At 53.2% G+C, this 26,452-nt stretch overlaps 1 protein-coding gene across 7 annotated transcripts in view; it reads left to right on the top strand.

The window, feature by feature from the left end:
• The window catches only part of TRPV4 (transient receptor potential cation channel subfamily V member 4), a 34,052-nt gene extending 15,690 nt beyond the window's left edge, over positions 1 to 18,362 (top strand). For 6 of the 7 annotated variants that reach the window (XM_059408648.1, XM_059408650.1, XM_059408654.1 and 3 more), the window contains 14 exons: positions 1,143 to 1,315; positions 5,446 to 5,598; positions 6,282 to 6,422; positions 6,964 to 7,262; positions 8,635 to 8,814; positions 10,054 to 10,212; positions 10,468 to 10,560; positions 11,002 to 11,075; positions 11,802 to 11,967; positions 12,222 to 12,288; positions 14,351 to 14,667; positions 15,648 to 15,775; positions 17,041 to 17,162; positions 17,635 to 18,362. In XM_059408648.1, coding sequence (XP_059264631.1) covers positions 1,143 to 1,315; positions 5,446 to 5,598; positions 6,282 to 6,422; positions 6,964 to 7,262; positions 8,635 to 8,814; positions 10,054 to 10,212; positions 10,468 to 10,560; positions 11,002 to 11,075; positions 11,802 to 11,967; positions 12,222 to 12,288; positions 14,351 to 14,667; positions 15,648 to 15,775; positions 17,041 to 17,162; positions 17,635 to 17,792 — 2,230 coding nt within the window. In that variant the 3' untranslated portion in view covers positions 17,793 to 18,362. The remainder of the gene's footprint in view (positions 1 to 1,142; positions 1,316 to 5,445; positions 5,599 to 6,281; positions 6,423 to 6,963; positions 7,263 to 8,634; positions 8,815 to 10,053; positions 10,213 to 10,467; positions 10,561 to 11,001; positions 11,076 to 11,801; positions 11,968 to 12,221; positions 12,289 to 14,350; positions 14,668 to 15,647; positions 15,776 to 17,040; positions 17,163 to 17,634) is intronic. The other variant, XM_059408655.1, reaches the window with a different exon arrangement.
• Positions 18,363 to 26,452: the final 8,090 nt, after the last annotated feature.

Below are 26,452 nucleotides of genomic sequence, written 5' to 3'. Positions count from 1 at the left end.
TTTTTGTCTTTCTCTGCTCTACCCTCTGTTCAATTGTTTGGACAGGTTCTTCCTGTGCCCCACATGTGCTAGCGCTGGGTGGGTGGGGACACAACAGAGAGGATTCTTGCTCTTCCTGGGGACCCCCGGGCTAGTGCTGCTCCCAGCTTTTGTCTCTTAAAACCTAGTATGCAGTAGGAGTCCAAGTGGTGTTTGTCCAATGACCAGGTGAGTATCTCTGGTCATCCACTTTGTCTCTCCACTGGCCAGTCCCAGCCCCTGCGGGTTGTGCCCTGTCTCCACCTGACTCTGTAGCTTGGCATTTCTCCCCAACCTCCTCCCTCCCCCACAGGCTCTGGGGCACACAGTGGGTGCCAGATAATAGCCTCAGTGTCCACTAACATGTGCCATGTCCTGCTGTGCAGGGGGCCTTGAACCCGGCACCTGTGTGCAGGGCCTCATTCGTCTCAAATGTTTGTTGAGTGAATAAACCAGTGAGTGAATGGCGGAATCAATGAATGAGTTGCTTTATCTTTTAGCCCAGAGTTCCTCCTTTCTTTTCTTACTGGTTTCTCTTTTTTGGTCTCTGGCTTACTAAGTACTCAGTAACTGACCGATAGAAGAGTGGAAGTGTGGGTGGGTGGGGTGGAATGGTGGATGAATGGACAGATGGACAGGTGGTTGGATGGATGGACAGATGGATGGATGGATGGTAGATAGATGGGTGGATGGGTGGGTGGATGGATGTGTAGGTGGACAGATGGATGGATGGACAGTCGGGTGGATGGACGGACAGATGGATGGATGGGTGGGTGGGTGGGTAGATGGACAGACAGATGGATGCGAGGATGGGTGGATGGGCCAGTGGTAGATGTGCAGCTGGTAGGTGGGTGGATGGATAGGTGAGTGGGTGGATGGATGCGTAGGCAGGCTTATGTTTCTTTTTGTCTGTTTCTACCCAACACACAGTAGGTATTAGGTAGAGTTTGTTGGGATAAGATATTCCTTTGTTTCCCCAGCTGTCCCTCCCCTCTATTCTAGTCCCTTCTTAGGGCTCCAGCTCCCTACACCTCTCCACCACAACCCCTGGGCCCCTCAGGCCAGAGATGGTGGGGTGGGAGGGGGATGAGCCCTTCCATCACCCTGCCTTCCTCCACCTCCAGGAAGCAGCCACAGAGTCCCAAAGCTCCTGCGCCACAGCCACCCCCCATCCTTAAAGTCTTCAACCGACCAATCCTCTTTGACATCGTGTCCCGGGGCTCCACTTCTGACCTGGATGGGTTGCTTCCCTTCTTGCTGACCCACAAGAAGCGGCTGACTGACGAGGAGTTCCGGGGTGAGCCACTGAGGTGGGGGTCGTGGGTGGGCCAGCCAGGGGATGAGGGAAGCCTGGCATGGGGGCCCCCTTTCCTCTCAGCTTCTTCTCCTGTGTTGCTGGCCTGCATTGGCATGAAGAGCACTGGAGAGGGAGTCTAGTCTTGTGTGTCCTTTGCCATACTACTTAACCATTTTGGGCTTTTGCTACCGTTATTCATTCATTCATTCTTTCAACCTTAATTTATGGCAAGGTCAGTGTTTTACTCACACAGGTTCAAATCCCACCTCCATTACTTCAGGGATGTATGGCCTACCTGAGCCCCAATTTCCCCATCTGTCAACTGAGGAATAATAATAGCCTAGCCCTGGCAGAGTATTTCGGCTTCTGCTTGTGGGCTCTGCCCTACCCCAACCAACTCTTGGGGCTCGCCTTCCTAGGCTGAAGCCCAGGTCACCACTGCCCGCAACTTCTCCCAACCCAGAGAGCTCACTCCTGAGCCTTGTCTGGGCTCCAACCTGCACCTCCAGGGATCAGCTCCCCCTGCAACCCTGGCCTTCCCTGCAAATTGGCAAAGTTGCCCTCTGAGCCCCCAGACCTGACTCAGTCACCTACTGTGTGCCGGGTGCCAGGTTTAGGAGCCATAATTAACTGGCCAAACAACCCCACAAATCAACATAAGATGTTGAGAACTGTTACAGAGGAGAGCCTATCTCTAGAAGGCTGGCGGCTGTCTGCCACTGGGGACTGGGGAAACTTCTGGAAGGTCAGAGGGGCCGTTTTCTGAGACTTCAAGTATTTCAGCTAAATTCAGTGCCAGAGCAGGGGGTACCTAGCCAGCATGTATTTTTTGCGTGTATCTTTCCCAACCAGATCCTTTGAACACCAACGCGATATGGTGCAGTATCTAGACTGTCAGAAGAGAATTCCTGGATTTATCAAAAATAGTCCTTCATGGTGTGCAGCCGGATGGTGGGGCTTCTTGGAGGCATGAGCTTAGAGTTGTGGCCCGTTGGGGCTCCTCCCTGTCCTTGAATGGTCTCAGTGACTATGTTTAAGCCCTTGGCCAAACGGCCCCTGCAGATCCCCCTAGAGCAGTCTGCACAAGAAGGGATAGGCTAGGCGGAGAGCAAACTCCTGTGTCTCCAGCAAGACCGTATAGCTCTGGGCTGGGCTCCCAAGGCTCCAGCTGCTCCTGGGTTTACGACCAAGTCAGGGGCTTGTCGCCTAGGCCAGGAGCCCCCAGGCGAGTGTATCTGTGTGCATGAACAGAGGTGGGGGGTCCCCCAAAACTGCAGAGAACAGTGCATGTTATTGGGGGATTAACCATATGAGGCTAAGTAAGCTATAGGGTGGCTCGTTTGCTCTTGCCCCTTCCAAGGCCCTACAACTAATTTTGATTTCATAAACAGTACCCTAAAATCATGCAAGTCTGAGGCCCCCGAAAAACCCGGATCCACGCCTGCATGTTGTTCTAGCCAGAGGCTCATGAGCTCATCTGATTCTCAGGGGAGTCTGACCACCACCCTTCCAAGTTTGACACCCTCCCATCTGGGATTCCTTAAGGGCCCCTCTACCCTAGCAGCCGCTTTGCCACCTGGTGGCCGAGTCTCAGAACTGCGTGTCCCTCCTTGGTTCTGGGAAGACGCCACTCTTGGCATTTCATCCCAAGATTCAGGCTGGCAGCCCCCCACCCCGCTATAGCCTGGGTCTGGGAGGTGTTGGAGCCCAAATTCAAGGTCTCATTCCATACTCCACACAAACCATTTTGGGTTTTCTGTCGTTTGGAGTTACCTGTGGTGACCAGCTCATGAGGTGTTGTGCCAGGCATAGGGCGAACAATGGTGAATGAGTCAGAACACAACCCTGTCCTCAAGTTGCTTGCAGTTTCCTGGGGCAGATCAACATTCATCAAGCAGTCAAGGAAATAAAAACAGTTATAAACTGTAATGTGTGCCAACAAGCAGCTGTCTTGGAAGCTTGATCTAGTCAGGAAAATCTGGGAGAGCTTCTTGGAAGAGGTGACACTTAAGCTGAATCAGAATGAGTTGCAGTTAACTAGTTAAAAAAAGGAGGAAGGACCAGGGAGGGGGTGCAGCACAGCATGTGCAAAGGCCCTGTGACTCACTGCAATAGCATGTTCTTCCGTGACCACTCTAGCTGCTCTGAGGATTGAAGGAAAGCCAGAGAGGCTAGTGGAAACCTGGCAGGTGTCTTGGGCCAAGGTGGTGGCAGTGGAGATGGGGAGTGGTAGAGGGATTGAATAGGACATGCTGAAGGGGATGTGAGGGAGAAAAGAGGACAAGGACAAGGGTGACACAAAGGTTTGTGGCTGGAGGGAGACCCCATCCTCTGAGGAGGGGACATAGGTGGGCTGGGAGTTGGCTTTGGGAGGGAGCGCAGAGAGTTGCAAGCTGCCTGAATTAGGAAATGGACTGACAACTCCTCAAGGCTACAGCTGAGTGTGAGTGTGTCCAGAGAGACTTGCCAGGGCCCTTGACCAGCATTTGGGGCACCCTCACCCCACACTTATGCAGATGAGGAACTGGAGTCCGCTTTTCCTTCAATTCAAGGTAGAGCTCCTGGTGACTCTGGGCTGGGCACCAGGGATCCAGCATGAAGCACCTTGTCAGGAATGAGGCTTGTCCATGGGACCTCAGTCCTGGGGGCACCGGGCCTGGAACTCAGGTCTCTGTGAGTCTTTCTTGTTCTTCCTGCTGACTTCTGGCATCTAGGGAGAAATTCCTATGCCACCCTGTAATGGAGTATTGACTGAGAACTTTTACCTGCCCGGCGCTGGGCTCATCAACCAATATCTGGTAGCTCTTCGATGTCCTCTGTGACCTGTTTAGCCAGAGGGGAAACTGAGGCAGAAGAAGAGTCACAAAGGAATGGGGAATAAAGCCAGGAGTTGAACCCCAAGGTGCATGGCTCCCCCAGGTCTCAGCTCACACCTGCATCTCCTATTCTTTCTTTCTTTTTTTTTTTTTTTTTTTTTTTTTAAGATTTATTTATTTATCTGACAGACAGAGATCACAAGCAGGCAGAGAGGCAGACAGAGAGAGAGGAGGAGGCAGGCTCCCTGCTGAGCAGAGAGCCCAATGCGGGGCTCAATCCCAGGACCCTGAGACCATGACCTGAGCCGAAGGCAGAGGCTTAACCCACTGAGCCACCCAGGCGCCCCATGCATCTATTATTGATCCCGTTTCTGCTTTGGCCCTAGCATTCTTAGGGGAGTTCTCTTCCCATTGACGCTTGCTTGCTTGCTTGCTTGCTTTTTAAGATGTATTTATTTATTAGAGTGGGAGGGGACGGGTGGAGGGGCAGATGGTTGGGAGAGAATCTTAAGGAGACCCTGCTGAGCAAGGGCTCGATCTCAGGACCCTAACATCATGACCTGAGCCCAAACCAAGTGTCAGACACTCAACTGACTGAGCCACCCAGCTGCCCTGCATTAACTCATTCTTTTAAGATATAAGTCAACTCGTATATCCATAAAAGTCAACCCAAGGGAAAGAAAATTACCAGTGTCAGTGGACAGTGTTAAGGACCAGTTTCTATCATGCAGACACTGGCTTCATGAGAGAGGTTTGAGAACAAGCTCATAGCGGGACTTCAGTGTCATCGGTGGGACACCAAAGCCCTTTCCCGCCCCTCCTAAGATAATTTCATGTCCACAATGGTGGGCAGTCTGCACTTTGGGGACTGCTGTACCCCATCTGCCCCCTTCTAGTGGCATTCATGTAAATACTTCATGGGAAGAAGATCCTCTGTTCAAGTAGGTGGCAGATGCTTCCTGCTATGTCTGGCTTTAGAGCTTCACATTTGTCATTGGCATATCAAAGGCTCTGACAAGTCCTGTAACAAGTAAATATTGGTTGGCTTTCTTTAACCCAGGATTCCCCACCATTTATTGGATTTTTAAAATTCCCTCCAAATTATGGTTCCATATATCCCAATCTCAACAGGCTGTGGCTTCCCACATTTTGTAGAACTGCCCCTCCAGGTTTATTGGACCCCTCTCAGCACCATGGGGGCAGTAGGGAATGGGCTCAGAGGGGAGGTGTGACATGGCCCCAGTGCCCTGTCCCCTGCTGCCCAATTAGTTCCTTGGACTGAATGTCCCTCATCCCATATGTGTGTCCCCCCAGAGCCATCCACGGGGAAGACCTGCCTGCCCAAGGCCCTGCTGAATCTGAGCAACGGCCGCAATGACACCATCCCTGTGCTCCTGGACATCGCTGAGCGGACGGGCAACATGCGAGAGTTCATCAACTCGCCATTCCGGGACATCTACTACCGAGGTGGGGCCCTGCACTGGGGCAGGGGTGATGCAGGGTGGTGGAGGGGGGTGCTCCTCTGACCCACGCCACCCCAAGAGCTTTCGTCTACACCCGGGGTGCCATCACATGTCCAGAAACTGATCACTGAATGACTTGCCCTTCCGTTGGTTCTAATAGTCCGTGAACTTGGCTTTGGGACCTGAGGTGCCATGGCTCTGGGTGATTTAAGTCTCCACGATAGTAGTCCTATGGGCCAGCAGCACTAAGGGCCAAGGGGATCACCAGTCCCTGATCCCCGGGGTCAAAGTTTTGAGATTCCATGAATCAGACTTGACTTTCCCGATTCCCAGATGTGGAGATTCAAAGCCTATGAATTTTATAAATTCAGTCCAAAATTCTGTGGGACCACAATGCCTTGGTCTCCTGGGGTAAAGCCCCCTGTGAGTCTTGACAAGTCCCCACACTTGGGATCTGACACGTGGGCTCTCCTCTGAGTCTACATTCCTCTTGCCCAACACATGTTAGGCCTTCACACGGCAGAGATCCCACATCCAGTCAGCGTCTAGAGGTCCGTTGTTGCCCTTGGGAGGAGCCGGCTGAGGCCTGGGGCTGCAGCCCACACTCCGCAGCCCTCCACCCCCGCCCTCAAGTCTGGTCCGGTCTTTGCCCCCAGCTGGTGACAGCCCTTCACCCCTACCCCCCAGGTCAGACCGCTCTGCACATCGCCATCGAGCGGCGCTGCAAACACTATGTGGAGCTCCTGGTGGCCCAAGGCGCCGATGTCCATGCCCAGGCCCGGGGCCGCTTCTTCCAGCCCAAGGATGAGGGAGGCTACTTCTACTTTGGTGAGGAGGGGGTGGTGAGGGCTGGCGGACATGGGGTGTCCACAGCCCTGACTCCTCCCCAGACACCCTAAACCCTGCTCGCATGTCGTGTTGGTCCCCAGGGTCTTACTATGAGGAGTAGAGCATCACTGGCTCCTGGAGCCTCAGCTTCCCCATCTATACTGTGGGGACCATGAGCGCCCCCAGCGCTGTGATGGATGGTCAGCCCCAACACGCAGCACCGCATCATGCTCGTCCTTTAGTTTCCAAAGCTGGGACCAGGATCCCAACTACAGATCCCATACCCCCCATCACTACCACATCACCCCTGCTTAAGGCACACGCTATTAGTAGTTCAGGGCCAAAGTCCCTCCACATCACAGAGCCATACCCCATCTCCAGCATGTTACCCACAGAATGTGCACCTGCCTAATGCCTTGCTACTGACTGTCAGGACTGTGTCTAGCGTCCCCGGCTCTGTTCCCTGAGGATCCATGGGCAGAGCTCCCCCACCCCGGGCCCCCCTTTCACTGACCTTCCCCACCTCCCCCCCGGCCTGTAGGTGAGCTGCCCCTGTCGCTGGCAGCCTGCACCAACCAGCCCCACATCGTCAACTACCTGACGGAAAACCCACACAAGAAGGCCGACATGCGGCGGCAGGACTCCCGTGGCAACACCGTGCTGCACGCGCTGGTCGCCATCGCGGACAACACCCGCGAGAACACCAAGTTCGTCACCAAGATGTATGACCTGTTGCTGCTCAAGTGTGCCCGCCTCTTCCCTGACAGCAACCTGGAGGCCGTGCTCAACAACGATGGGCTCTCACCCCTCATGATGGCAGCCAAGACGGGCAAGATTGGGGTGAGTGCAGGGAGTGGGAGGCACAACAAGCCAGCATCCCCCACTCTTGTCCCTCTACACACACACACACACACTGGAGGAGCGATAGGTAGTATTCATTATTATTAATGTGCACACCCACCTCCTATTATGCCAACCCCTTGTCCTCACCCAAGAACCTGCTGTGGCTCCCTATTGTCCAGCCACACAACTCAGCTTCATCCCAGAGCCTCTGTTCTCAACCCATGCCACTGGATGATCAGGCCCCACTCCCACCAGCCAGGACAAGCCACTGATAGAAATCAAAGTCCCAGGGCTCCACCCCTGGATACTCCCCTATAATCCATTATAGGGGTCCTAGCTTAGCCCCTAACCTGTTGAGCAGCTCTGCGCAGTTTCTTTCCATCTCTGGCCTCACAGCACAGGGCACTGATGACATCGGAGGCTGGTTCTGGGGTGTGCAATGTGTCTGGTGCAGAGTAGGGTGATTAGATATATCCTTGACCTTGAACCACCAGGTACCAGTGGCACTCCCCGCCACTGTGACAACCCCAGAAGACTCTAGATGGTGCCAGCTTGTCCCCTGGGAGGCACCGTTGCCCTGATTGAGAACCAAGCCTGCAGTGCTCTGGAGTCAGGAGCACTTGGGTCCAAAGCCTGGCTCAGCTTTGGTGTGTGACCGGTGTGTGACCGCAGGCATCTCCCCTCCCCCCTCTGTGCTTCAGTGTCCTTGGCTGTAAAATGGGGACGAATGTCCCACGACGACTAGAGAGGGTGATCCACGGAAGGTCTTTAATGAAGACCCTGGAATGGGTGCTTAGTAAGTGGCAGGAATTATTCTTGTTCTATTAAAAACATGGTGAAGACTACAAAAACTGTAGTTCATGTAAGAGGCTTGAGGTACTGGAGAAAGCCTGAGTTTAAATTTTGGCTTTTTGCACCATTAACCTGTGTTGTTCTGGGCAATGCCCACCCCCCTTTCTGTTCCTCAGTATCCCCTGCATGTAAGCTACAGATAGTGGCATCATTTAACATGTCAATAAGATGGATTCACTGTTGTTTTAATTACATAAACAAGACATTCATTCCGATTCCGATTTTTAAGGCTGGCCCAGTTCAGTCTGATGTCAGCTGAATGTTTGTGTGGCCTCTGGGAGCACCCTTCTTTTCCCTGAGCCTCTGTTTGGTCATCTGGGAACCAAGACCATAAGAGTAAGGACAAGAGGCATGCCCCATAAATATTTCCTCTCCTCTGCATCCTGTTCTCTGGGGAGGCGCCACGAGATGGGCTGTGATGGGTCCCCGGGTCCCTGGGATGTGAGGGGCTGAGTATGGGTGTCCCTCCCCGGGGCCTCCTGACCCACCCTTCCCCCCCACCCCCCACCCCGTGTAGGTCTTTCAGCATATCATCCGCCGGGAGGTAACAGACGAGGATACAAGACACCTGTCTCGCAAGTTCAAGGACTGGGCATATGGGCCGGTGTATTCCTCACTGTATGACCTCTCCTCTCTGGACACGTGTGGGGAAGAGGCCTCTGTGCTGGAAATCCTGGTGTATAACAGCAAGATTGAGGTGAGTGCTGGGGCAGGAGACAGAGCCTTGGGAAGGGTGGGGTGGCTGAGAGCAGGGAAAGGACCCTGGCACCGGGAGTGGTCTGTAACTTATTTGCTGTGTGACTCAGGACAAGTGACCCAGCTTCTCTGAATTCCAGTTTCCTCTATCTTTATCTATCTATAAGGATAGTTCGTGTCCCTTAGGGTTGCTGGGAAGACCAACTGAGTTCCTTTGAGAAGAGTCTGGCACCAAATAAACATTATATGTCAGCTATTATCATCAGTAGTTGTTAGACGAAGGTTTGAAAGCTCCTTTTTTTCACTTAGCAGTATTTCATGAACATCGTTCTGCACCATTAAATATTCTTCTGCAATATCATTGCTGCAAGTAAATGTACCACATTCTAACTAACCATTCCTCTATTCTTGGTCATTTAGGTTTGTTTCTGCCTTTAACTACCAGGAATAACACTGCAATGGCATCTCTGTGGCTGCATTGTTGCACAAATCCATGGTGATGAGGGAACTCATGTCATTAATGGGACAGGACACTATACAAATGGGACAGAAACTGCTGGGGACGGGGTGTAGGTCTCCCCTTCCCTCCCCAGCTCCATGAGCTTGGACAGATACCTTCCGCTGCTGGAGCTCACTTCCCCCATCTTTGAACTTAGGGATGAATCTGATTGAGGTTAGGGGTGGTGGGAAGTTTAGCATCTTGGTGCAAGCTTTGATGGATTGGTACTGTCTGTCTGGGACTGGTATGGAGAACTATTGTGCAGGGCTCAATTATTGATGACTTCCCCCCATCCACCCTATGGAGAAGAGTCACCCATGAGTTAAGTGTCTATCATCCTGGGGCTAAATTTCCCCATCCTGTTTCCTGACTCAGACCTTCTGAGGTTGCAGCCCAGAGATTTATATATTTTGACAAGCCTAACTAAGTGATTTTGCCACCAGGAGTTGGGGACCTGCCATGCTCAGGTTGGAGTTTGGGGACCATGAGAATAGCTCTCCAGCTATTCTCTGAGAATAGCTCTGAGTCCAGAATAGCCTGGAGAGGTCAGCTCTGGCAGAACTGGGCAGAGCCCAGTGGGGTTGATTTGGAATCCCCACCCAGTTCCCCGTGAATCCTTGAGTGTCACGGAAGAGTGGCTTAGGGAGGAGAGAGTGCTCTCGGGGCCAAGGGTGGGGACAGGTGTGTTAGAGTCGGCCTGCCTGGACCCCATGTGGCCCCCGCTCGCCCTGTCCCCCACAGAACCGCCACGAGATGCTGGCCGTGGAACCCATCAACGAGCTGCTGCGGGACAAGTGGCGTAAGTTTGGCGCTGTGTCCTTCTACATCAACGTGGTCTCCTATCTCTGCGCCATGGTGATCTTTACCCTCACCGCCTACTACCAGCCACTGGAAGGCACCGTGAGTGGCCGGGAGCCCAGCAGGAGCTGGGGCGCAGCTGGGGCACGGCTGGGTCCTCCTTTGGGGGTCCCTGTGGGAGAAACTGGAGAGAGCCCATGATGGAAGTGCCCCCTTCCCCTGTACCTGGGTGGGGGAAGAGAGTGAGGGAAGAGGATCCACAGGATCCAGGGGTTTGGGGGGCCTTGGGGGAACATCTGGATCTGGGGCCAATGTTGGAGGGGCTGGGTGAGAACTTGTGTGCCATCTGCCCCCCAGCCCCCCTACCCGTACCACACCACTTTGGACTACCTGAGGCTGGCTGGCGAGATCGTCACACTCTTCACCGGGGTGCTGTTCTTCTTCACCAACGTGAGTGCCTGGCCCCTTGCAGCACCTGCCCTGCCCATCCTTCCTCCTTTCATTTCTCCCCTTCCATGCCCTTCTTCTGTCTTCTCCTCCAGGCCTATACCCTCCTTCTCTACTTTTTCCTCTTTCCCCAACAGAAAAGAGCCCATCAGCTTGGGGCACCTAGGTGGCTCAGTCAATTAAGTGTCTGCCTTTGGCTCATGTCATGTTCTTGGGGTCCTGGGATGGAGCCTGCATCGGGCTCCCTGCTCAGCAGAGAGTCTGCCTCTCCCTCTGCCCCTCCCCCACCCTTCACATTCTTTCTCAAATAAATAAAATCTTACCAAAAAAAAAAGAGCCCATTATCTTGTCTCTGTACCACATTCTGCCTCCCTCTCTCTCCTCCCCTCCCCTCTGCATTCCTGCCAGCTCCACCCCTCTCACCTGCCTCCTCCCCTCTTCCAGATCAAAGACTTGTTCATGAAGAAATGCCCAGGAGTGAATTCTCTCTTCATTGATGGCTCCTTCCAGCTACTCTAGTGAGTCGAGGTCCCCAGGCTGTCAGATTCTGGGTGAGGAAGGTGGGATTGGGGTTGGGACTTCATCCAGATTTGGGGACAGGGGCGGGGGAGAGGTGACTCTATTAGGAGTGTATTCACCCAGCCCAGGCAATTTAGCCCAAAGTTAGGACAAGACCAATGCCAAGCAATAGACTCTTCTGATTAAAGCAAGATACTGGTTGCTACAGAGCTATCACCACATACACGTTAGATAGAAGTAATGTAACCTCTTAGGCTGGTGATTGATTGCTAATGTCTGCTAGGAGTACCGTGTGAAGAATTCCGAGGCACCTTTGTGTTTGGTGGGAAAGAGTACTGCACTTGATTAATGATGTCTGCCTGGGGCATGGGATTAGTTGCTGCCTGGGTACTACATCTTTCCCCTTTTTCTTAGGGAGCAATGAAATTCACTTATCCACAAAATCTCCTCTCAACACCACTTTTTCTAGCAATTTCAAAGGGCATTACTTTGGGATCCTGTAGGGCCTGAGGCCCATTGTACACATATTACTTGCCCGCTAATTGAGCGTTCTGGTCAATAGAATCCTGAAGAACCCAGTGAATCCACTTTGCTTCTCTTCTAGGGGGTCCAGAAGGCATCGGGATGGCCTGGCTCCCTGGAGGGCTTGGGGGCATGTCTCCCTCTCTGATGCCTCATTGTCCCCTCTCCCCTCTGGGCCCTCTCTTGGTCTCTGCTGCCTGTAGCTTCATCTACTCCGTGCTAGTGATTGTCTCTGCGGCCCTCTACCTGGCGGGAATTGAAGCCTACCTGGCTGTCATGGTCTTTGCCTTGGTCTTGGGCTGGATGAATGCCCTCTACTTTACCCGCGGGCTGAAGCTGACGGGAACCTATAGCATCATGATCCAGAAGGTAGGGGCCGTGGAACCTGATGGACTGTGTGTCCCTGGTGGGAGCCATGCACATGAAGTGTGCAGTTTATGTGTGTAGAGAGTGCCCTTGGCCCTGAGGATATGGGGCTCTTTGGGGGCTGCAGGGAGGGTCTGGACATTGGTGGAGGTGGGAAGGGACAATGGTGGAGGTGGGAACACTTGGGATGGAGAAGTCAGAAAAATGAGAAACCACATGTCTCATGTTTGTCTCCATATTCCCACTGGGGTCTTTAGATCCTCTTCAAAGACCTTTTCCGCTTCCTGCTGGTCTACTTGCTCTTCATGATTGGCTATGCTTCAGGTGAGCTCTGGGGAGCCAGGTGATGTGGTGGGGGTGTCGCCAGGACCAGAAGGGCAGCCTGGTGTGTGGAGGACAATAACTAGCGCACGCGAGTTTCTCTCTGTGTGCCAGGCGCTGGGCTGAGTCCTCTTACGCCCCCGCCTCGTTAGTCCCCCTGATGGGTCTGTGAGGTCAGTGCTTTTATTGTCCCCTTTACAGGTGAGAAAACTGAGGCTTAGAAATGTTAAAAAACTTGCCCAAGTTCCAAAGCTAGAAAATGGTAGAGATGGCATAGTAGTGATTATTGTGAAAGGAGTCACGTGAACTTAGGGGCTTAAGACAGCCACTGTTTACTATTGCTCACAAATCTTTGGGTCAGCTGGGCAGTGGTGCTGACCTGGGCCAGGTTTGGCCCATCTCCAGAAGCTCCTGTGTCCGTGGCCAGCTGTGGTTTAGCTGCCGGCTGGCCAGTCTAGCAAGAATGGCCTCGGTGGGGGTGACCTCGCTCTCTTCCCTGTGGCCACCTGTCCTCCAGCTGGCTCAGGAGCATTCACATGCAGGTCTGAGGGTTCTGAGAATGTATGTGAAAGTGTTCAAGGTCACTGCCTGGCATCCCTTCTGCTTTACTCTGCTGGCCAATGCCAGTGACAGGCCAGCCTTGATTGAAGGGTCGGGAAATAGATTCTACCTCTTGATGGAAAGACCCGCAAAGTCAAGTTGAAGGGGCATGGGTAGAAGGAAGGGTGAATTTGAATATGCAATCTACCAGTGCAGGTCAGTTCTGGCTGTCTCCACTGTGCCTTCTCCATGATGTCATGATGCCAGGATACCAGGGAACCTCAGTGGCACAAGCTGCGGGGGAAAGGTCAGGGATGGGGACGCTGACTGAGCCATTGGGTTGAGGAGATAGCAAGAGGCTACAGCTGCCCCTTCCCAGGGTTAGGACTGGGAAGAACTAGACAGAGTGCCGGGGGATCTGTAAGGTCAAGGGTCTAGCCCTACGGCGGTCTTAATTATGGAAACCAAGACAGGAGCTTAGGGGTTAAATTAGCAAATGAGTGGTCAGCTTGGTTGCAGGGCTTCTCCCAAGAGGGGACACTAGATTCCCTCCTCTGAGGCTGACCTATCACAAACATGACACATGGGCCTTTTGTGTCCATGGCCGACATTGCTAATGGATCATAGAGTGATTTATTTTTTCTTTCTGATAGGTCCAGATAAGGTCTTAGAATCCTTCTCAACACATGCATCAGCAGCCACTACACAACTTAACAGTGATAGCATATGGGTTGAAATGTGTTCACCGTAATTCCAGGATGAAGGTCCTAGGGGCTTGTATGCCCCACTGACTGAGGAGCTCAGCCTCCTTGTGCTACCCGCCTGGGATGGTGTGGGGACCCTTGTTGCTGCTGAACTGTGTTGAGAAGAATCCTGCAGCTTCATCTGGGCTCAGCGGGAAGGGATGTGCACCAGGATCGGTTTGAGATGTCTGGAATAGGGGCAACGACCTTAGCAGTCACAGCCTCTAGAACAGTAGGGCCCGGTACCAGCTTTCAGCTTGCCCTTCTCTGTGAGCTGGTGTGGACTGGGAAACAGGAGCGTGGCAGAGGGTGTGCCCCCAGGAATGCTGGCCTTCCAGACTCCTAAGACCTCTACCAGCAACAGGCTAGATTAGGGTTACCCACCCTTAGCCCTGTTGCCTCTTGGGGCCAGATGATGCTCCATAGGGGCCCCTCCTGTGCATGGCGGGATGTCTAGCACCATCCCCTGGGGCCTCTCCCCTCCAGGTACCAGTAGCACTGGTTGTGCTCTCTGTGGTTGTGACAGCCAAACATTGCCAGACGACCCCAAAGGGAAATGCGGCTCCTGGCTGAGCACTTGTAGACTAGATCCCAGGACCGTCTTCCTTGTTAGCAAGAGTCTGTGGAATGAGTCAAGGCTTTGGACCCTTATGCTGGGGGACCCCAGGCCAGTGCGCTCCCCTCACCAAGTCTCAGCTGTCACCTCTGTCGAAGGGGCATGCTGCTGTCTACCCATCAGTGTGTGTCTTCACTCAGTGAATGTCATTCCGCCCCTCCCACAGCCCTGGTATCCCTTCTGAACCCATGTGCCAACATGAAGGTGTGCAGCGAGGACCACACCAACTGCACAGTGCCCACATACCCCTCGTGCCGTGACAGTGAGACGTTCAGCACCTTCCTGCTGGACCTCTTCAAGCTCACCATCGGCATGGGTGACCTGGAGATGCTGAGCAGCACCAAATACCCAGTGGTCTTCATCATCCTGCTGGTCACTTACATCATCCTTACCTTCGTGCTGCTGCTCAACATGCTGATTGCCCTCATGGGTGAGACGGTGGGTCAGGTCTCCAAGGAGAGCAAGCACATCTGGAAGCTGCAGGTGATGCCTCAGGAGCCCCGCACCCTTCCTGAACAGGGGAGGCCTGATCCATGGCAGGCCCCTCCTTGCCTTCTTTCCGCTTAGGGCCAACTCTGTTGTCTCCTTCTGCCTCGACTTCTCTGTCTGTAAAATGGACATGTGGACGTGGGGCTTGTTGGTACAGGGGTCTGCTGCCTTTGCTTTCCCCAAGTGCTTGCTCTATGCAATTCTAGAAAGCAATGGCCTTTGGAGGTCACACCCTTCTCAGGCCACATACGGCTCACAAATGGGAGGTTCACAATAAACAGCACTAGCACGAGACCCAGGAATGCTGCAGCCCCTTTACGGAGCATTTCAAGGAAATGATTCAATGAGAAGGAAAAAAAGAAAGCTCCAAGGTCATCCTCCTTGTTCTGGGTCTTGGGGAACGTCTGGCTGCTCTTAATCTTTATGCATACTGCTAGCTTTCTTTCCTAGGCCTCAGTTTCTCCACAGGGTATAATTCATAAGAGGTAAAGTGGCAACCTGTGGGCTTGACCTTTAAAGATTTATGTTTTCTGCATTGCCAGATTTTTAAAAAAATTAATGCAAAATTTTAAAATGAAGAGATTTCTCGTAAAAGTCCAGACTTCTGGCCTTTCTGGAAAGCTGGAAGCCTGGCAGGGCAGGTCCACATTCCCTTCCGGCAGTGCCTGCAGGGATGAGAGGCAGCTGCCTGCTTCTACACAGGGCTTGTACTCCCTGGTTTGCCCCAGTCCCCACCCTTCCTTGGTGGTTCCCAGCACCAAGTGGTGACATCGTGCATGTGTCTTGGGGCTTGGGCTGCAGCCTTCCTGCCTCTGATGCTGCTTTGCCCATTTGTGCTTCTGGCAGGCCCTGTGGGCATCTGAATGTATGACCTTGCTTCCAGGGCAGTCGGGATGAGTGTAATTTCTGCCACAAGGGCAGTAGGCGCTGGTGGGGGGAGGCTCACCAATAGCCTGCCCCTCTCCCCCGTGCAGTGGGCCACCACCATCCTGGACATCGAGCGCTCATTCCCTGTGTTCCTGAGGAAGGCCTTCCGCTCTGGTGAGATGGTGACTGTGGGCAAGAGCTCGGATGGCACCCCAGACCGCAGGTGGTGCTTCAGGTGAGCCGGGGCAGGCAGGAGAGTGGAGCTGAACCTTCTTGCGTTGGTCAAGCCTCCTTACGTTTTCTACCCATTGCAACTTCCTGAGCCACTGAGGCCTGATGGGCCCAACTGCAGTTCAGTTCTACTGGGTGATCTCGGGCAAGAAGGTTTTCTTCCCAGCCTGGGTTTTTTCCATGGATGACGACACCCCACCCCCCGGGGTTAGCTGCATGGAATCAATAGAGTTGGGCTGTTACCCAGATGCATAGGGAGTGCCCCCTTCTTAGGGGAACCTCTGGGTGAATCCTTTCTTTCAACATGACTCATTCTTCGTAAAGCGATTGCTGGCATAGAGTGCGACCGTCATGCCTTGAGTCAGGCAGAGCCAGTTTCTTGGTCTGTGCAGCAGACTGCACACTGGCACCCGCCTCCTAGGAAAGCCAGACAGTCCTATTCAGTTGGAACCCAAAGTTCCAATCCTGACCCTCTGATCGGTCAGCTTCGTGACCTTTTATGAACCGTATAACAAGCCCAAGATTCCTCGCCTGTCTAAAGGGGAACAGTGAACGGATCTTCCTCACTGGATACTAACCTGTAGAAATGGCTCCAAATAGGGCAGTTGAATGAAAATGACAAAAAATAATTTTCCAAGAGGGAAATTAGATTGAGCCTGTTGGAGCCCAAGGGGCTGCCTGCTGCCTTTGCCAGGGTATTCCATAAAGAGGAGGGAGAGAATGTCGAGAAGCAGGGTGTCCATTGCAGATGAATGGATAAGCAAAATGCGAAGCATCCTTAGGAAATATGATTCAGTAGTAAAATGGAGTACAGTTCTGATGCACACTCCAGAATGATGGACCTCGAAGACGTGATGCTGTGTGAAAAACAGCCACACACATAAGGCCATGCAGTGTAGGATTCCATTTATACAAAATATCCAGAATCAGCAAATCTATAGAGGCAGAAAGCAGAGCACAGCTTATGGAGAGGTGGGGTAGTGGGACTTATGGCTTAATGGGTCCAGATTTTCTGCTTGGGGTGATAGGAAATATTAGAAGTAGTGGGGATGGTGACCCAACATAGGGGGAATCTATTTAATCCCCTGAATTGTATACTTAAAAATGGTGAAAATGGCAAATTGTATGTCACGTGTATTTTACCAGAATTTTTAGGGAAAGTAGGAGGATGGGTTGGGGAGCTGGAGAAGGGAGGCTGCCTGGGGACAGGGAAGGGCTTCAGTCGGTGTAGGGGACCCCCTGACCTTTCTGCCTGCTGTGGCCCACCAGGGTGGACGAGGTGAACTGGTCTCACTGGAACCAGAACTTGGGCATCATTAATGAGGACCCAGGCAAGAGTGAGAACTACCAGTACTACGGCTTCTCGCACACTGTGGGCCGCCTCCGGAGGGGTGAGTGCAGGGGGCTGGGGGGTTGGGTGGGGGATATCCAGAGGTGCAGAGGGGGAACTGGGTCGTCCTCATACCCGATTTGCTTTGGGCAGTCCTGTCCTCTTTCGCAGACTCCCTGTTCACATCTGTAGAATGGGAGAGCCCAAGGGGCCGGCCGCTGAGCTGTTGCCTTTGCCACTCATGAACGCCTGGGGCACCTCCCTTCCCCTGCACTGGGTGCATGAGATGTGGGGATGCAGGCCCTCAGCCATTCTGACCCGGGCTTGAATTCTGGCTCTCCCGCTTGCCCCTGTGTGCTCCTGGGTTTGGAGGCTTGACCTCACGGAGCCCCGGTTTTGGCCTCTGTAACATGGGGATGATAATCCTCCCCCTTTAGATCACCGTAGAGTGCCCGGGACACAGAAGGTGCTCAGCGCCCATGTGTGCCTTCTCCCCCCCGCCCTCATTCCTCCCTCCGCCATGCTCACGACAGATCGCTGGTCCTCGGTGGTGCCGCGCGTGGTGGAGCTGAACAAGAACTCAAACCCAGATGAGGTGGTGGTGCCTCTGGACAACATGGGGAACCCCAGCTGCGACGGCCCCCAGCAGAGCTACCCCCCCAAGTGGAGAACTGATGACGCGCCCCTCTAGGAGCTGTGGGCGGGTCAGGGTCTCTGGCCTGTAGCCCAAGCCTGTCCCTCCACCCGCCTATTTCTATTCCACCTGCATTTCAGCGATGCCTCTGCAGGGCATCCCCCACGTGCTCCTTTGACCTCCAGAGGCGAGGGCTGGGCAGAGATGAAGGGGAGGCCCCAGGACCCTCTGGTCCCCAGCTCCTGTCCCCCCAGCTCCGCCTCCCCCACCCACTGCCCCAGGGCATGTGGCTCCTGACTGCTGGTCTCACTCCCATGGAGTCACATAAGCCAAGGCCAGGGCCTCTCTGCCCACGGGGGCTCGGTCCCCTGCCTCTCCATTATTTATTTGCTCTGCTCTCAGGAAAGTGGTGTGACCTTCGTCCCCAAAGGGAACCTGGCCGAAGCCTCAGGACCCCATTCCAGGTCATTGCCAGCCAACCCCCAGCCCCAGCCTGGGGCCCGGGTGGCACAAAGCACCCTGTGGCTTTGTGATGGGGCTGGGGCCCTTGCAGTGGGGCCGTGCCTTCAGTGTGTTCTGTAAAAGGGCTGGGGTTTGTCGGTGCCCAATAAATGTTCATTCACTGATGCTGGGGCTGGTAGGAATCCTGATGAGAGGAGTGGTAATGGCACGGGGATGAGAGCAGCGAGACGGGGGAGCTCAGAAATGCTGGTGGGGGCAGGGATGAGAATGAGGAGTGGTGGTGGTGATGGCCAGAGGCTGGACTCAGCGGCATTTGGTGGTGTGAGCCTAGGAGACACGGGTGAGATTGGAAGGGAGGGAGAAGATGGAGTTGAAGGGAATGGGGAAAGAGTAAGGTTGGCTGGGTGAGGGAGTAATGCTGAGGGGCAGAGAAATGTTACTGGCAGGGAGAGAACACAGGGGTAGGGGGAGTCATATTGGCAGGAAATAGTAACGTTTGGTAGGAGAGAGTAATGTTTGTAGGAAAGAGTAATACTGGGGGAGGAGAGTAATGTTGGTGCACCAGTAATATTGGTGAGGAGAGAGTAATGAAGAAGAGGAGTAATGTTAATGGGGAAGAGTAATGTTGGCGTGGAAGAGGAGTGTTGAAGAGAAAAGGAATGTTAGTGGGAAAGAATAGTGGGGCAAGGGCATAGTGGTGGGGGGAGAGTAATGTTGATGGGTGAGAGTAATGCTGGTGCAGATTAATGTTGGTAGGGGGAGAGTAATGCTGGTGGGTGGAGTAATGGTGGGAGGAGAGTAATATTGGTGGGAAGGGTACTGGTGGGGAGAGTAGTTTTGATATAAAGAGTAATATTGGTGGGAAGAGTAATGTTGGTGTGAGGACAGATGGTGAGAAAGGGTAATTGTTGGGGGAGAGTAATACTGGTGTGGAAGAGCAATGTTGGTGGGAAGAGTAATGTGGATAGGAAAGAGTAGTATTGGTGAGAATGAGTAATGTTGGGGAGAGTAATATTGATGGAAAGCGTATTCTTGGGGGAGAGTGGTGTTGGGGGGAGAGTAATGCAGGTGGGAAGAGTAATGGTGAGGAAAAGTAAAGTTGGTAGGAAGAAAGTAATGCTGGTGTGGCTTCATGTCAGTGGGAAGAGTAATATTGGTGAGCATGAGTAATGTTGGGGAGAGTAATATTGATGGAAAGGGTATTACTGGGGGGGAAGGGTATTTTTTGGGGGAGAGTATTATTATTCCCCTGCAGGTGGGAAGAATAATGTTGATGGTAGGAAAGTAATGCTGGTGCAGATTAATATTGGTGGTGAGAGTAAAGCTCGTGGGTGGATTCACAGTGGGAAGAGAGGAATATTGGTGAAAAGAGTAATATTGGTGGGGAAGGATAATGTTGGTGGGAGGAGAGTAATGCACATGGGCAGAGTAATATTGGCTGGAAGGGTAACGTTGGTGTGAGGACAGTAATGGTGGTGGTTCTCCTTGTGTCTCTTTTTAGGAGAGCAGAAACCTGTCCCTGAACGACCTCCCCTCTTCTGTTATTGGCCAGAATAGTGTCCCGTGTCTCCTGCTTCAGCCAATCAGCAGGCAGGAAGCCACAAAGTCCTAAAGCCCACAGGCACATGGAGAAAGGTAGTTTCTCCTGCCAGGAATCCATACTGACTGGGCCTGCTAGCAGTGGCTGCAAGCCTTTTCCCAGATGCCCACCCTCCACCCCAATGGCTCTCCAGTACCTGCTAATCTCTCAGGACCCCCGAGAGGCCGAGCTGCCGGGGATGGCATGGGCTTCCCCCAGACCACAGGGCCTGGAATGGGAGCACTTCCCGAGGAAAGCTGCAGCATGGGTACCTATGCCAGACTGGGTCGGTGCCCCCCCTACCCCGCTCCTCCCTCTGCCTTTGCATTTGCAAGATAGCCCTATGGTGTTCTCCCACTGTGCACAAAGCAGAATTTTGCATCCCTGGCTTGACTGTGAGTTTTGTTTTAATCAGCGGACATGCTTGGTCTAGGCTCCCCGAAAGGAGGCTACGAGATCCGTGGAGTGCAGCAAGCCCGGGTGACCACAGAGGAACCCCAAAGATGCATGAGAAGGAATTGTTCTCCCATGCCGATGAGTTTTTGCCGTAGTTACTTTTTTTTTTTAAGGGCAGGCATCACTTTTGCAGCAACAGCTAATGATTGCAGAATGTCCACTGCCCCCCATGTTTCGGATGAGGAAGCCAGAGCTCAGAGAAGTGAAGACTTTTGCCCAGGGCATCTGGCTGGGAAGTTGAACGCCCACATTCTGCCCTCAGAGCCCATCCTGGAGAGAATGCACTCTGACCCCTGACAGGTGACTGGTGACAAGGCCAGATCCCTCCTTTGCTCTGAAGCCCCTGGCTGTTGCCTGCCACTTTCGCTCAGCCCCCGAGACTGTCAGCTCCTGTTTAGAACCCTCTCTCTTTGAACATATCCCTAACTTTATTCCAACCCAGATTTCTTATTATGTGCGTGTATGTGTATTTAATAATGATAAAGCACTTATATGTCATATTTGACAGGAGGGCTTTTTCATCTCAACTTTAAAGCACTACTGGGAAATAATTAGTGCTACTAGAGTCAAAAACAATGGGACCCCATCAGAAAAGACAGTTTCAGAAACTCTCAGATCTTAATTGAACAATTACCGCTTATGCCTATGAATACTTCATTATTACATGCTCTGTTATTATTAGCTGTTATTATTGTTTTAGATGAATGCTGGGGAATTTTTAAAAATCAAAAGTCATTTTCAACCACACTGTTCATCTCCCCGGAACGCACACTCCTGACATTTCCGAATATAATAACGTTGTAGCCGGCAGTCTCCACACCTCGCCCGGAAGACATGTGTTCTGATCATCATTTCAGTTGTTTGGACGGAGCTGGTAAAGACTCCGGGCCTCTCTTCATACTGTTATTAATTGTTGACTCCCTGGCAAAAGCGTTGGTGTGAGAATCAAGCACCCCTTACCTTTTCATTTTTAGGAGCACAAAGCCATCGGGACACTGGGGGAGATCTTCGTTCACCCCAGGCTCATGAGATGAAGCAAAAGGAGGGATGATGGTCGCGGCAGAGGACAGGATGGAAAGGGCACTGGCTGCAGAGACCCAAGCCCAGAGAAGGCAGGCGAGCTGGGCATCTTCTCTTCTTGGAGGGAACCATAGGGGGAGGAAGCAGGTGATCATGTGCTGGTAGGCACTGTACTCAGTGTTTGGTGTTCACGTCTCAGGAGCCATGTGTGGGAACAGGAGGACAGGTGTTGGATGTCCCTCCAGAAACCATGTCCCCCTTCCTTCTTCGCAGCACTTGTTTTGTTCAGAGTTCTCCACTCTGCTCCACAGTCAGGAGCTTCCCTATGCCAACCACTGTGAGTCTATTTCCCTTACTAGGGATTGGTTGGGGAATTGCCACATGAACCTATGGCTTCTTACCTATGAGACAAAAGCAGAAGTCTGCTGAAGGAGGGGGGTCCTGGGAAAATAAGAGAAATCTAGGAAGATGCTGTCTTTGCTGGGCAGTCGGGTTTGTGATGTGATGCCTAGAACTGCAGCAGCCATTTTGTGACCATGAAAGGGTTGGGTAGAATAGAAAGTGGAAAGAGATCTTTGATGATACATTGAGCTGCTGAATTAACCAACCCTGGGGCCACCCTATCTCTCTACCTTAGGGCTTCTTATGATTGTTGGAGATAATTTTTCTTTCTCATTTAAACCAGCAAGTCAGGGTTTCCTGATACCTTTCCCAATTCCTGCAGATACAAGAATATGTTTTGATTCCTATTTTACAGATGAGGAAAGTGAGCCCCAATGAAGTAAACACACTTGCCTAAGTGTGTCCTATACACAGCCTAGATGTGGTGGAGTCAGGATTTGCCCCCTCTGTCTTCGGAGGAGAACCCTTCTAGGGATTTGTAGGATTGTCTTTACATGGGGTTTTGGCCTTTCTAAAGCATGTGGTCATCATTTCTCCACTGTAACAGCCTGTAATGGGTTCCAATAGGTGAGGACAGGGGAGGTTAGATGGAGCTGGGAATGGAACCCAGGTACCCAGATTCCAGCAGACAGCCTTCTCAGCATCTCCAGGTGCTCTGTGACATCAGAGAGTCTCGCTTGTTCTTACCCTCTACCCCCACCTCCTTTTGGGATGCAGCCACCGAATCCCACCGATCAGCCTTTGGCCTGTGCAGGGTGGGACGGCTGATCCTCGAGTTTGGCCACCAGGGGCCGCTGTAGTCATACCCAGTGGCCTGCTCAGCAGAGGTCCGAGGGAACCTAGAACCAGCCAACTTGGTCAGAAGAGCCCCTCACTGAGCTGTCCATTAGGAGCACCCTGAGGCTCTGAGTTCAGGAATTCCCTCACCTCCCAACAAGGAGAGAAGGCAGCCCAGATCTGCCCCTGGACAGTCTAGAACCTAGTTGCTGTGTGCCCTCAGGCAAGTTGCCTTCCCTCTCTGAACCTCATTTTCAAAATTGGGGTACACCCCCACTTGTCAAAGGAGGGATTCCTTCACTTTCCTTGCGGGTCTCTTCTCTCCTTTGGGCCTAGCACAACACAGTTGAACAAAGACCAGTTAGGATGTGGTGGCCCCAGAACTGAGGCCCAATGACTCCAGGTCAGGGTTGGAGTCCAGTCTTGCTCCACCAACTGGGGAAACTGAGAGCCACACATCACCAGAGAGAAGGAGCTTACTCAGTTTCCCTAACTGCAACACAAGAGGTAGGACTCTATATTTCCTGAAGTATTGTTCCTTGGGATGTTAATGGATAGAAACAAAAACTTAGGTGATCAAAAATATTAGGGAAATGCTGGGTTAAAGCTAAAAGGGTACCTTGCCTGAAGGACTTTTCAGAGCCTTCAATATGCTAATATTTGTGCAGCTCTAAGGTGGGGGGAGGGGGATGCATCTATTTCTTTAATTCTTTTTTTTTTTTTTAAGATTTTATTTATTTATTTGACAGACAGAGATCACAAGTAGGCAGAGAGGCAGGCAGAGAGAGAGAGAGAGAAGCAGGCTTCCTGCGGAGCAGAGAGCCCGATGCGGGGCTCGATCCCAGGACCCTGAGATCATGACCCGAGCCGAAGGCAGCAGCCCAAACCACTGAGCCACCCAGGCGCCCCTATTTCTTTAATTCTTTTAACCTAGAAACCCATTTTCCAAGGTGAAAGCATCTGGACCAGGTGATGACAGAAGTAACACGCCTAAATTTGGGGGCATCTTCTCCCGAGGAGGCTCTGTCCCCTAGGGAACCTGACCACCTGTTTCCAACATTCAACCCCTGGTGGTTGTAATGTGCTTGCTCTTTGCAGTGGAAAAAGAGGCAGCTCAAAGAGGGGTGGTCACTTGCCAAAGACTGGGTGCTCATGAGGGAACCAGGTCTGTCCGATCCTCAGCCCCTAGGCCCCACTGCCCTGGGACTGCCTCGTGACTCATTTGCCCTGTCATCCTGATCACACGTCACCTGTGGACATCCCAGGTCTTCAGAGGCCACCACCTCCTCTGATAGATTTGGAATCGAGGCTCAGGCCACACAAGTCCACCCAGGGTCACATACGGCATCAAGGAGGGCCACTTTTTCTGCCCCCTCCCCTCCCACTACCACTCTTAGGGAGCTGGCCCATGGTGGTGGCACCTGGGTGGCTCATTTGGTTAAGCATCTGCCTTCAGTTTGGGTCATGATCCCCGGGTCCTGGGATAGAGCCCCATGTTTGGCTCCCTGCTCAGTGGGGAGTCTGCTTTTCCCTCTGACCGTCCCCCCACCCCCCAACCCCTCCCAGACACTCTCTCAAATGATAAAATCTTAAAAAAAAAAAAGAAAGAAAGAAAGAAAGAAAGAAAGAAAGAAAGAAAGAAATCCTCTGACCATCGGTCCTCCTAGCTGGGCCACACCTTCCAGGCCTGAGCAGGGGCAGGTGGGGTCCCCGAGGGCCCTTGAAGGCCACCTGGATTGCACAGTGGGTGAGGCAGTGGGAGGCGTGCATGTGAAACCCACGCTAGCGGCGCCCCTCTGGAAGCCCCAGTGTAGATTCCAAGCTGAAGTCTCTGGCTGTTGCCAGGCAAGGTCAGGGGTTGACCTTGTCTGCTTCCCCTGTCCGGGAGTGGGGAGGTGCATGGGAAGGCCGGCCTACACCAGTTGGGAAAGCACAGAGCTATCCTGGAAAGGTGAGTGTTCCTTGCGGCGGCTCCACTCCTGTACTTGCTCAAGCTTTCATGCCCCTCTGGGGCTGCTCTGATGTCAGTGTGAGATGGGGTGATGCTCTCCTAGCAGTTGTTAATGACAATAGGCGTCACATAGTGGTGGTTATGTGCCAGCCATATGTGGCGACCACCTCGGACACTAAGGGCCGTGAGCGCAAGACCGCTAAAGGGAGAGGAGCCCAGTGTCACCCCAGAAGACCTAGAGCAGCTCTGCCTGAGGTGCAGCTCTGCCTGAGGTGGGGGTCAGACAGATGGCAGATTCACCCACTCTGAGCCTTCACCCAGTGTGAAGTCCTGCCCCCGGGAGTGCAGGACCCAAGGCTGGACCGAGGCGCTGGAGCGAATTGGCCATATTTGGGGTGTGGTGGTAGTTCTATGTTCTCTGCAAAGTGCAGCCCACTCCAGGGGAGGCTTGGAGTCAGATAGGCCTGGGTTCTGTCCCAGCTGCTTCTCCATTCTGCACCCTTGGCTGACCTTGGGCAAAGTGATTGGCCTTCCAGGGGCCTCACTCACCCCACCTCTGCTATGGAGACATGCATCTATGTCATGTTGCATAATCTATAGGGGACTAGATACCATTTAGCACCAAGTCTGGGGACCCGTCTGCTAACAGTGACCGTGGGCATTATAGCATTGATGGTGATGTCATCATCACCTGCCTTGCCCCTCCAATGTGGCAGGTAGTCCAAGGTGATTATGTGAATGGAGTGCAGGGGTGCTGCATGCTGGAGGGTTCATTGAGATAAGCCAGCCCTGCTCCCAGGAAGGAGCCCGGCCAAGGCACCTGGGAGCCAGTGGTGCTAGAATCTCAGCCAGACTGTCTGTGCCATGCACTCCCACTGCGCTGCGTGTAGACCCACAGATCCTGCCCATTGAGGGCGAGGTTTTCCCAGATCGGAGGCAGGTCCGTCCTCAGCCCACATCTCCAGATGGGGGACCTGGCCTAGTTAGAGGGGTGGCTCCAGTCTTGCCTCCTTGCTCTCCCCTGATGCCCCAGTGTGGGTGGGCCCCTGGGAACAGCCAAGCCACAGGCCACCATACAGCCCTAAACCTGGCTCTAGACCCCAAGTTCTTGCCCTGTGCTTTTGTGCCCTTGAATTCCCTGTCTGGGTTATGGTCATTCCAAGTAGCAAAGCCAGGATTCCAACCTGCTTCTAGTTCAGGCCAGAGGCTGGGCCTCCCAGGCTGCCTGCCTCCTGGGTTCCCCCGGGGTGCTGTGAGGCCGCAGGTGGGCTTCGGCTCCATGTGAGGGGAGAGGCTGCTGGAGTGTCTGGGGTGTCTGGAGGCGGCCTGAGCCAGGGTGTGGGACCTGATGCCGGAACCCGGCTTCTTTTTACCGTGCTTGCAGCTGTTCTCATGTTCTGTGTTCTCATCTGTAAAACGGGGATGATTTTGTCACATACCTGATGGCGCTGTTGTGAGTTTTGGGAGATCAGTGAAGCTCAGTCAGCTGCCGCTTACATACCATTTATGGTCACCCCTAGAGGCCTTCTGTATAGCTGGTCACCCAGCACGACCCCTGGACTGCCCCCCCAGGGTGTGTGGGGTGCTACGCTTGGTTCACTGACCCAGTTCCGAAGGGCTTGGTGCCGTCCTGGCACCCACGTAGGGCTGTGTGCATAGCAGGGGAGGCCTGCATCAAACTGGGGGCTCTCCAGTTCCCGCCCCAGGCCAGACGGCAGGCTCCCCCATGCCTGGGCAATTAAGGCGGAGACAGGATGTAAAGAAGAGTCCAAACCATGGGGTTCAAAGCCCACACTTGCTGTGTGACCTTAGGCAGGTCACTTCACATCTGAGCCTCGGTTTCTTCCTCTCAAACACCTATTACATTGCAAGGATGTGGTGAGGCTCCAGGGACATACAGTGTGTATGAAAAGGCCCAGCACAAATGGACTGCTGATAAACATAAAGTACCTTGGGTGGTCTCCTGCAGATGCCCTGCGCCTGACCCGGCACATGGGCCCAGGTGGGTGTGTGCTGGGGCTGCCCAGCCTCTTTGGCCTGCTCGCAGTCGCACTGCCCCCCCCCCCCCCA

The sequence above is a fragment of the Mustela nigripes genome, chromosome 8 (assembly GCF_022355385.1).
Source record: "Mustela nigripes isolate SB6536 chromosome 8, MUSNIG.SB6536, whole genome shotgun sequence".
In the NCBI taxonomy this organism is placed as follows: Eukaryota; Metazoa; Chordata; class Mammalia; order Carnivora; family Mustelidae; genus Mustela; species Mustela nigripes.
The sequence above is the reverse complement of the archived record's forward strand: the minus strand, read 5'-3'. Positions and strand labels throughout refer to the sequence as shown.